Source organism: Nerophis ophidion, linkage group LG07, assembly GCF_033978795.1.
Source record: "Nerophis ophidion isolate RoL-2023_Sa linkage group LG07, RoL_Noph_v1.0, whole genome shotgun sequence".
NCBI classification, from domain to species: domain Eukaryota; kingdom Metazoa; phylum Chordata; class Actinopteri; order Syngnathiformes; family Syngnathidae; genus Nerophis; species Nerophis ophidion.
The window spans coordinates 15,791,582-15,803,516 of NC_084617.1; the positions used below are offsets into that span (position 1 = coordinate 15,791,582).

The window sequence follows — 11,935 nt, forward strand, 5'->3', positions numbered from 1 at the left end:
CCTTGAATTGCAGCGGGGGCGCTAATTAATTTAAAACCTGTTCTCACTCCTGCGTATACCAAAGGCATGCGGTAAAAGTAAGCATGTGCTAATTATTTTAAAACCTCTTCTCACTCCGGCACTTACTAAAGGCATGCAGTAAAAATTTAAGTGTGATGTAAGCTTGGACCTTAAATCCTTAATCTCCTTCCGGCGTGGCGGAGTTGGTAGAGTGGTTGTGCCAGCAATCTGAGGGTTATTGGTTCAATCCCCACCTTCTACCATCCTAGTCAGGTCTGTTGTGTCCTTGGGCAATACACTTCACCCTTGCTCCTGATGGGTCCTGGTGAGCGCCTTGCATGGCAGCTCCCACCGTCAGTGGGTGAATATGTGTGTGAATGGGCAAATGTGGAAAACACTGTCAAAGCGCTTTGGGCTCCTTAAAAAGGGGTAGAAAAGCGCTATACCTGTACAACCCATTTACCATTCACATTTACCCTTTATGCAATTTCAAATTACCGGTATTGAAATCAGGCTCCTCCATTTTGAAAATGATGACATGGGAAGTGTCACTCTTGAAGTCACGAGTTTGACCAGGCAGTAATACTAAGCATGCGCTAATTATTTTGCGAAGCGAGTTTGACCCGGCAGTAATTCAAGGCAGGCTCATACAATATACCCTTCGGCAATTCATACACACACATAACACTCATCTACTCATTGTTGAGTTATGGGTTGAATTGTACATCCTTGTTCTATTCTCTGTCACTATTTTTCTAACCATATGCATGTACAGTGGATGGCAGTATTGTCCCGTTTAAGAGCGTCACAACATTGCTGTTTACGGCAGATGAACTGCTTTACAGTAGACGAATACGTGACTGCTGTTGTTGTGTGTTGTCATCGCGCTGGGAAGACGTCAATGAAACTGCCTCACAATAAACCCACATAAGACACAAAGAACTCTCCCTCGATCACTCTACAGTTATAACGTCATTGGGCAGACAAGCTGCTTATATTGTGGAAAATCGGACGTGAAAACAGGCTGTCCTCACTCAGGTCCGCATGGAGCTGGAGGGGGTGTGGCCTCCAGCTCCCCCTGAATTTCGAGAGATTTTCGTGAGAAAATTTGTCCCTGGAGCTTTTCGGGAGAGGCGCTGAATTTCGGGAGTCTCCCAGAAAATCCGGGAGGGTTGGAAAGTATGACAAACACACACAAAAGTCAAGGCACTTTCAACATCAGTGAAACATGTCAAGGAAAGAAAACAAAAACACATACAGGGAGCATTAAATGATAATACATAATAATCCAAAAATATTTTTTTTTTTAAAAGACAAAGGGCTACCTAAATGACTTTTAATCAGTGGGTCTCAAACTCAATTCACCTGGGGGCCACTGGATGCAGAGTCTGGGGGAGGCTGGGCCGCAAGAAAAGAAAATATTGTAGCGTCCCGGAAGAGTTAGTGCTGCAAGGGGGTCTGGGTATTTGTTCTGTTGTGTTTTGTTATGGTGCGGATGTTCTCCCAAATTGTGTATGTCATTCTTGTATGGTGTGGGTTCACAGTGTGGCGCATATTTGTAACAGTGTTAAAGTTCTTTACACGACCACCCTCAGTGTGACCTGTATAGCTGTTTCCCAAGTATGCCTTGCATTTACTTGTGTGTGTGAAAAGCCATAGATATTATGTGACTGGGCCGGTACGCAAAGGCAGTGCCTTTAAGGTTTATTCCAATTTTACATTTTAAAGCATTTATCGGCTGATAATATCGGCAGTCCGATATTATCAGACATCTCTACAAATGATGGTTTGAATAGGTCCAGGTTATTGGGGACTGTAATTACTGACGGACAGGTGTCGCGGTGGGACTGCAGTCGGGCACGTAAGAAATCCCCCGTCTCCATGGCAACATCTCTGTCGCTTTCACTCATTTACCGCTTTTCCACTAATGCAGGGGTAGGCAACCCAGAACGTTGAAATAGCTGTTTTGGAGCCAAATAACACAACGCTGTCAAGCGCCATTCATATAAAACTTGCGGGCCCCACTAACATTAGACTTTCATATTAAGGTGGGGGCCGCAAAATAACGTCTCGCAGGCCGCAATTGGCCCACAGGCCGCGTCTCTGAGACCCCTGCTTTAAATGATTTTAACAAAGATATCAATTTAAGGGTTTTTGTACTCTTGATCATTCTCCAAGATTTGATTGATAACCTCCAATTTTACCATGAATTGATTTACGTGGGGGCAGCACAGTGGAACAGGGGTTAGTGCATGTGCCTCACAATAGGAAGGTCCTGAGTAGTTCTGAGTTCAATACCGGGCTAGGGATCTTTCTGTGTGGAGTTTGCATGTTCTCCCCGTGACTGTGTGGGTTCCCTCCGGGTGCCACGGCTTCCTCCCACCTCCAAAAGACACGAAAACAACTCCCGGGTGCTGCCACCGCTGCTGCTCACTGCTCCCCTCACCTCCCAGGGAGGGTGATGGGTCAAATGCAGAGGATCAACCCACCACACCTAGTGTGCGTGTGACTATCATTGGTACTTTAACTTTTAACTTTAAAACAAAAAGCAAATACAGAATGATAGTTTCCAGCACACCTGTGAAGTAAAAAACATTTTAGGTGACTACCTCTTGAAGCTCATGGAGAGAATGCCAAGAGTGTGCAATTCAGTAATCAGAGCAAAGGGGTGCTATTATGAAGAAATTAGAATATAAAACATGTCTTCAGTTACTTCTAACATTTTTTGTGTTAAGTACATAACTCCACATGTGTTCATTCATAGTTTTGATGCCTTCAGTGACAATCTACAATGTAAATAGTCATGAAAATAAAGAAAATGCATTGAATGAGAAGGTGTGTCCAAACGTTTGGCCTGTACAGGATAATTTCCTTCAACATATCGTTAATTAACATATCTTTTTATTTTTACAGACAGCTCGAAATGCAAAATTCACAACAACAAAGCACATTCTGTAAATTTTCATCCATACATTTCTACGGAAAATATGGGAAGGTGTTGTAAATTGTAAGTAATGTTCCCCTATTAATAACTTCACTCACAAATATCATGAGCATCAGAACTCTATCAGTCTATGTATCATTCAGAAGATATCCTTATCTTGACAGGTGCTGCTTCGTTCCATCAATAGCCTGTGATGATAATAATACGACAATTAAAGAAATGCCCATGTAGAATTAATAGCGATTATGAAGGAACCTTTTGAATGGCGGCTGCGGCATCCTCGTTTTCTTGCAGCTTGGCGTGCGTCAGAGCTCGCTCGTAGTGTAACACGCACGACTCAAAGTTCCCAAGTTTGCCTGCATGAGATAGAATGATTAATATCTATATGTTATACAGTTTTAGGCAGGGGTTCTTAACCTTTTTGACCTCGGGGCATAGCTTTTCCACTACAGGGCTCACCTAAATGTTTACTCTGAATTAGTCATCTTACTCTTAATTTTAGTCGTATTCAATAATTATATCTAACCTACTTGCAGTTTAATAGGATAAACCTTGTCCCATGATATGCAGGCATGTGTTTATTATTTATTACGAAGATTATTATCAAGGTTAAGGCCAGGCTGATTACAAAATTAAATAATAATCAAAAGAAGGGACTTATTTCATTTGCTTTGTCTTGTGTGTTATGTTTTTTCCTTTGTTTGTTATATGTTTTGGCTGGTGTTATTTTTGGAAAATAATTGATAACAAATAAAAAAAAAAAAAATCTTCATCAACGGCAGCGTTTCTGGATGTTGTTGGAAAATGGCTATCGCTTTGTATAGTAGTGTCACACCTATGGTTTATGTTTTGTTTTTGTCATGTTTGGTCATGTTATGTTTTGTTTTTTGGACATTCAGTTCTGTTTTTGCACTTCCTGGTTTGTTTTCGTCTCCATGCCAACCCATTGATTTTCACCTTGCCCTCAAGTCACGCCCCTGTCCTCAGCCCTCACACCTGTTACTAATCATCATCATAGTCATTATTTAAGCTATTCTGTTTCTGTCCTCGTCCTGGCAACTTTGTACTGTACCTACGATACCTGCTATCCTACCTACCTTACCTTGTCGACCTTCATGCCTTGCCACACTGTTTGTTGTTTTGACAATGCCACGTAAGTTTTTTTGTATTTATGCCTCAGTGCAAGTTTTTGGTTTGTTTTGTGCCACAGTTAGTGTTTTTGTTCGTTTGTATTTAGTCATACCATCGTGCTGCTTTTGTTTTGAGTATAGTCCAGTTTGTTATCCGCCCTTGTGCGCACCCTTTGTTTTCCTGTTTTTGTATTATAGTGTTTAAATAAATCAAAATGTACTCACACTCTCGTCTGGCTCGTGCCAATCATCCTTTGCGTGGAAGAAGCAAAACAAATCCAAGTCCTAGTGTGACAAGTAGAGCTTTAACTTGCACTTACAGATGTAGCGACAAACTGTATTTAGTGACAGTGGTTTTCTAAAGTGTTCCTGAGCCCATGTGGTGATATCCTTTAGAGATTGATCTCGGTTTTTGATACAGTGCCGTCTGAGGGATCGAAGGTCATGGTCATTCAATGTTGGTTTCCGGCCATGCCGCTTACGTGAAGTGATTTCTCCAGATTCTCTGAACCTTTTGATGATATTATGGACTGTAGATGTTGAAATCCCTAAATTTCTTGCAATTGCACTTTGAGAAACATTGTTTTAAACTGTTTGACTATTTGCTCACGCAGTTGTGGACAAAAGGAGTGTACCTCGCCCCATCCTTTCTTGTGAAAAACTGAGCATTTTTTGGGAAGCTGTTTTTATACCCAATCATGGCACCCACCTGTTCCCAATTAGCCTGCACACCTGTGGGATGTTCCAAATAAGTGTTTGATGAGCATTCCTCAACTTTATCAGTATTTATTGCCACATTTCCCAACTTCTTTGTCACTTGTTGCTGGCATCAAATTCTAAAGTTAATGACTATTAGTAAAAAAAAATTGGTTTATGAGTTTGAAAATCAAATATGTTGTCTTTGTAGCATATTCAACTGAATATGGCTTGAAAATAATTTGCAAATCATTGTATTCCGTTTATATGGAAACAGTGTTTGTATATTATTACACGTTTCTTCATTAAACTGTCAGTAAAATTTAAGTAAAAATGAAATTACAGCTTCACCACTTTAGTCATCATTTTTGCTCTTAAAAAAATTCTCTAGTTTTTTATTTTTGTTCGATCTTGTCATTACTGCCACAAGTGGTGGAAAAGTGTATTACAACTGGGGCCCAAACAAGCCACGGCTGACAAAGAAATATTTTTTGGGCTGGGGCGGTGCTATGGTGAAAACACACTGGTAGAAGGGAAAGTGTCTACCTTCTGATTGTGCCACCAAAACATGAGCGTTGAGCTGCCATTTTTCATCGCCGCTTTCCTGGGCCGCAGCAGCCGAACGCAGGCCAAAGTCTCGGGCCTCCTCGTGGTCTTCCAGCTCCAGGTGACAGCGACCGATCTCGTGGAACAGCCACGCCTTCTCCACATCGCCTTGGACCAACGGAATCTTCTTCCCCCAGCTTCGGAGGAGACACGACCATGCAACACATTTCGCCAAGTCTTGATTCAAAAAATGTTTTTGTTTTTTTTGTAGAATAATCAATGAATTATTGGCCTAAATTTAGCTTTTCCAATCATAAAAATGGCCAAATGAACTACAAATATGAATACTACAGTAGTATTCAGTAGTAATCAGAATATGCTGTTTAGTATTGTGGCCTCTGATTGGCTCAGCCTCAGACCCTAAGTGTGAAGGTGACAATGTGAGTGTTTACTTCCTGCCTCTCGAGCTTTCAAAACACATGTAGAAGTTTTCTTTATGCACTAGTCCACAGGTGTCAAACTCAAGGCCCGGGCGCCAAACCTATCCTGTCTCATGTTTTTAAAGTGACCCGCCAAGTCATTTATCTGGCAGGCCATATTATTTAAAGAGACCCGCCACATCATTTTATATGCCTTTCAGCATCATTTATGCGGCCTGCAGCACCATTTTATGTTGTCCCGTCAATTCATTTATGTGGCTGGCTGTGTCATTTATGTGGCCTGTTGCTTCTTTTTTTGTGATATGCCACTTTGATCTATGTGGACCGCCTTGTCATTTTATTTGAAATGCCGTTTTAATCAACGTGGCCTGCATCATTTGATGGGGCCTGCCGCACCATTTATGTGGCCTGCTGCAACATTTTATGTAGCTCGACACACCATTTTACAGGGCTTGCCACACCATTTTATGTGGCCTGCTGCTTCTTTTTTGTGATATGCCACATTAATCAAAGTGGACCACCATGTCATTTAATGTGATATGGCACTTTAATCTATGTTGACCGCCATATCATTTTATGTGACATGCTGCATTAATCGATGTGGCCTGCCGCACCATTTTAAGCGGCCGGCTACCCCATTTTATGTGGCCTACTGCCACATTTTATATGGCCCACAGCACCATTTTAAGCGGCCGGCTACCCCATTTTATGTGGCCTACTGCCACATTTTATATGGCCCACAGCACCATTTTAAGCGGCCGGCTACCCCATTTTATGTGGCCTACTGCCACATTTTATATGGCCCACAGCACCATTTTTTTTAAGCGGCCTGCCGAATCATTTACGTGGCCTGCTCATTCTTTTTTTGTGATATGCCAATTTGATCGGGCTTCACGGTGGTAGAAGGGTTAGTGCGTCTGCCTCACAATACGAAGGTCCTGCAGTCCTGGGTTCAAATCCAGGCTCAGGATCTTTCTGTGTGGAGTTTGCATGTTCTCCCCGTGAATGCGTAGGTTCCCTCCGGGTACTCCGGCTTCCTCCCACTTCCAAAGACATGCACCTGGGGATAGGTTGATTGGCAACACTAAATTGGCCCTAGTGTGTGAATGTGAGTGTGAATGTTGTCTGTCTATCTGTGTTGGCTCTGTGATGAGGTGTCCAGGGTGTACCCCGCCTTCCGCCCGATTGTAGCTGAGATAGGCGCCAGCGCCCCCCGCGACCCCGAAAGGGAATAAGCGGTAGAAAATGGATGGATGGATGGATGCCAATTTGATCTACAAACCCCGTTTCTATATGAGTTGGGAAATTGTGTAAGATGTAAATATAAACGGAATACCATAATTTGCTAATCCTTTTCAACCCATATTCAGTTGAATATGCTACAAAGACAACATATTTGATGTTCAAACTGATAAACTTTTTTTGTTTTTTTGCAGATGATCATTAACTTTAGAATTTGATGCCAGCAACACGTGACAAAGAAGTTGGGAAAGGTAGCAATAAATACTGATAAAGTTGAGGAATGCTCATCAAACACTTATTTGGAACATCCCACAGGTGTGCAGGCTAATTGGGAACAGGTGGGTGCCATGATTGGGTATAAAAACAGATTCCATGAAATGCTAAGTAATTCACGAACAAGGATGGGGCGAGGGTCACCACTTTGTAAGCAAATTGTCAAACAGTTTTAGAACACTTCTCAACGAGCTATTGCAAGGAATTTAGGGATTTTACCATCTACGGTCCATAAAATCATCAAAAAGTTCAGAGAATCTGGAGAAATCACTGCACGTATTACGGACTTTTGATTCCTCAGGCAGTACTGCATCAAAAACGGACATCAGTGTGTAAAGAATATCACCACATGGGCTCAGGAACACTTCATAAAACCACTGTCAGTAACTACAGTTGGTCGCTACATCTGTAAGTGCAAGTTAAAACTCTATTATGCAAAGCCAAACCCATTTATCAACAATATCTTGAAACGCCGCCGGCTTGGCTGGGCCCGAGCTCTCCTAAGATGGACTGATACAAAGTGGAAAGGTGTTCTGTGGTCTGACGAGTCCACATCCATCCATCCATCCATCATCTTCCGCTTATCCGAGGTCGGGTCGCGGGGGCAACAGCCTAAGCAGGGAAACCCAGACTTCCCTCTCCCCAGCCACTTTGTCTAGCTCTTCCCGGGGGATCCCGAGGCGTTCCCAGGCCAGCCGGGAGACATAGTCTTCCCAACGTGTCCTGGGTCTTCCCCGTGGCCTCCTACCGGTTGGACGTGCCCTAAACACCTCCCTAGGGAGGCGTTCGGGTGGCATCCTGACCAGATGCCCGAACCACCTCATCTGGCTCCTCTCGATGAGGAGGAGCAGCGGCTTTACGTTGAGTTCCTCCCGGATGGCAGAGCTTCTCACCCTATCTCTAAGGGAGAGCCCCGCCACACGGCGGAGGAAACTCATTTCGGCCGCTTGTACCCGTGATCTTATCCTTTCGGTCATGACCCAAAGCTCATGACCATAGGTGAGGATGGGAACGTAGATCGACCGGTAAATTGAGAGCTTTGCCTTCCGGCTCAGCTCCTTCTTCACCACAACGGACCGGTACAACGTCCGCATTACTGAAGACGCCGCACCGATCCGCCTGTCGATCTCACGATCCACTCTTCCCTCACTCGTGAACAAGACTCCTAGGTACTTGAACTCCTCCACTTGGGGCAGGGTCTCCTCCCCAACCCGGAGATGGCACTCCACCCTTTTCCGGGCGAGAACCATGGACTCGGACTTGGAGGTGCTGATTCTCATTCCGGTCGCTTCACACTCGGCTGCGAACCGATCCAGCGAGAGCTGAAGATCCCGGTCTGATGAAGCCATCAGGACCACATCATCTGCAAAAAGCAGAGACCTAATCCTGCGGTTACCAAACCGGAACCCCTCAACGCCTTGACTGCGCCTTGAAATTCTGTCCATAAAAGTTATGAACAGAATGGGTGACAAAGGACAGCCTTGGCGGAGTCCAACCCTCACTGGAAATGTGTTCGACTTACTGCCGGCAATGCGGACCAAGCTCTGGCACTGATCGTACAGGGAACGGACCGCCACAATCAGACAGTCCGATACCCCATACTCTCTGAGCACTCCCCACAGGACTTCCCGAGGGACACGGTCGAATGCCTTCTCCAAGTCCACAAAGCACATGTAGACTGGTTGGGCAAACTCCCATGCACCCTCAAGAACCCTGCCGAGAGTATAGAGCTGGTCCACAGTTCCACGACCAGGACGAAAACCACACTGTTCCTCCTGAATCCGAGGTTCGACTATCCGACGTAGCCTCCTCTCCAGTACACCTGAATAAACCTTACCGGGAAGGCTGAGGAGTGTGATCCCACGATAGTTGGAACACACCCTCCGGTCCCCCTTCTTAAAGAGAGGAACCACCACCCCGGTCTGCCAATCCAGAGGTACCGCCCCCGATGTCCACGCGATGCTGCAAAGTCTTGTCAACCAAGACAGCCCCACAGCATCCAGAGCCTTAAGGAACTCCGGGCGGATCTCGTCCACCCCTGGGGCCTTGCCACCGAGGAGCTTTTTAACTACCTCAGCGACCTCAGCCCCAGAAATAGGAGAGTCCACCACAGATTCCCCAGGCACTGCTTCCTCATAGGAAGACGTGTTGGTGGGATTGAGGAGGTCTTCGAAGTATTCCTTCCACCTATTCACAACATCCGCAGTCGAGGTCAGCAGAACACCATCCGCACCATACACGGTGTTGATAGTGCACTGTTTCCCCTTCCTGAGGCGGCGGACGGTGGTCCAGAATCGCTTCGAAGCCGCCCGGAAGTCGTTTTCCATGGCTTCCCCGAACTCTTCCCATGTCCGAGTTTTTGCCTCCGCGACCGCTGAAGCTGCACACCGCTTGGCCTGTCGGTACCTGTCCACTGCCTCCGGAGTCCTATGAGCCAAAAGGACCCGATAGGACTCCTTCTTCAGCTTGACGGCATCCCTCACCGCTGGTGTCCACCAAGGGGTTTTAGGATTGCCGCCCCGACAGGCACCAACTACCTTGCGGCCACAGCTCCGATCTGCCGCCTCGACAATAGAGGTGCGGAACATGGTCCACTCGGACTCAATGTCCAGCACCTCCCTCGTGACATGTTCAAAGTTCTTCCGGAGGTGGGAATTGAAACTTTGTCTGACAGGAGACTCTGCCAGACGTTCCCAGCAGACCCTCACAATGCGTTTGGGCCTCCCAGGTCTGTCCGGCATCCTCCCCCACCATCGCAGCCAACTCACCGCCAGGTGGTGATCGGTGGAAAGCTCCGCCCCTCTCTTCACCCGAGTGTCCAAAACATGAGGCCGCAAATCCGATGACACAACTACAAAGTCGATCATGGAACTGCGGCCTAGGGTGTCCTGGTGCCAAGTGCACATATGGACACCCTTATGTTTGAACATGGTGTTCGTTATGGACAAACTGTGACGAGCACAAAAGTCCAATAACAAAACACCACTCGGGTTCAGATCCGGGCGGCCATTCTTCCCAATCACGCCTCTCCAGGTTTCACTGTCGTTGCCAACGTGAGCGTTGAAGTCTCCCAGTAGGACAAGGGAATCACCCGGGGGAGCACTTTCCAGTACTCCCTCGAGCGTTCCCAAAAAGGGTGGGTACTCTGAACTGCCGTTTGGTGCATAAGCACAAACAACAGTCAGGACCCGTCCCCCCACCCGAAGGCGGAGGGAGGCTACCCTTTCGTCCACCGGGTTGAACTCCAACGTACAGGCTTTGAGCCGGGGGGAAACAAGAATTGCCACCCCAGCCCGTCGCCTCTCACTGCCGGCAACGCCAGAGTGGAAGAGGGTCCAATCCCTCTCGAGAGAAGTGGTTCCAGAGCCCTTGCTGTGCGTCGAGGTGAGTCCGACTATATCCAGCCGGAATTTCTCGACTTCGCGCACTAGCTCAGGCTCTTTCCCCCCCAGTGACGTGACGTTCCACGTCCCAAGAGCTAGCTTCTGTAGCCGAGGATCGGACCGCCAAGTGCCCTGCCTTCGGCTGTCGCCCAGCTCACAATGCACCCGACCTCTATGGCCCCTGCTATGGGTGGTGAGCCCATTGGAGGGGTGACCCACGTTGCCTCTTCGGGCTGTGCCCGGCCGGGCCCCATGGGAACAGGCCCGGCCACCAGGCGCTCGCCATCGTGCCCCACCTCCGGGCCTGGCTCCAGAGGGGGGCCCCGGTGACCCGCGTCCGGGCGAGGGAAATCTGGGTCCATGATGTTTTTTCTTCATAAAGGTCTTCGAGCTGCTCTTTGTCTGATCCCTCACCTAGAACCTGTTTGCCTTGGGAGACCCTACCAGGGGGCTTTATGCCCCCGGACAACATAGCTCCTAGGATCATTGGGACACGCAAACTCCTCTACCACGATAAGGTTGCAGCTCAGAGAGGAGACGAGTCCACATTTCAAATTATATTTGGAAACAGAGGACGTGGCGTCCTCCAGAACAAAGAGGAAAATAACCATTCGGATTGTTATAGGCGCAAAGTTCAAAAGCCAGCATCTGTGATGGTATGGGGGTGTATTAGTGCCCAAGGCATGGGTAACTTACACATATGTGAAGGCACCATTAATGCTGAAAGGTCCATACAGGTTTTGGAACAACATATGTTGTCATCCATGCAACGTTATCATGGACGCCCCTGCTTATTTCAGCAAGACAAGTGTTACAACAGCGTGGCTCCGTGAAAAAAGAGTGCGGATACTTTCCTGGCCCGCCTGCAGTCTAGACCCCGGACTGTTGAACCACTGAAGCTCTACATAAAACAAGAATGGGAAAGAATATTCCACTTTCAAAGCTTCAACAATTAGTTTCCTCAGTTCCCAAACGTTTATTGAGTGTTGTTAAAAGAAAAGGTGATGTAACACAGTGGTGAACATGCCCTTTCCCAACTACTATGTCACGTGTTGCAGCCATGAAATTCTAAGTTAATTATTATTTGCAAAAAAAAAACAACTTTATGAGTTTGAACATAAAATATTTTGTATTTGTAGTGCACACAATAGAATATGGGTTGAAAAGGATTTGCAAATCATTGTATTCCGTTTATATTTCCATCTAACATAATTTTCCAACTCATATGGAAACGGGGTTTGTATTTGGACCGCCAAATAATGTTGTGTGATATGTTGCATT

At 46.3% G+C, this 11,935-nt stretch overlaps 1 protein-coding gene across 1 annotated transcript in view; it reads right to left on the reverse strand.

Annotated features, from left to right (window-relative positions):
• Positions 1-2,884: 2,884 nt before the first annotated feature.
• odad4 (outer dynein arm docking complex subunit 4) overlaps positions 2,885-11,935 on the reverse strand; it is a 16,711-nt gene continuing 7,660 nt past the window's right edge. Inside the window, exons 9-11 of the mRNA XM_061904995.1 lie at positions 5,317-5,513; positions 3,200-3,300; positions 2,885-3,132 (exon numbers count right to left, since the gene is read on the reverse strand). Coding sequence (XP_061760979.1) covers positions 3,097-3,132; positions 3,200-3,300; positions 5,317-5,513 — 334 coding nt within the window. The 3' untranslated portion in view covers positions 2,885-3,096. The remainder of the gene's footprint in view (positions 3,133-3,199; positions 3,301-5,316; positions 5,514-11,935) is intronic.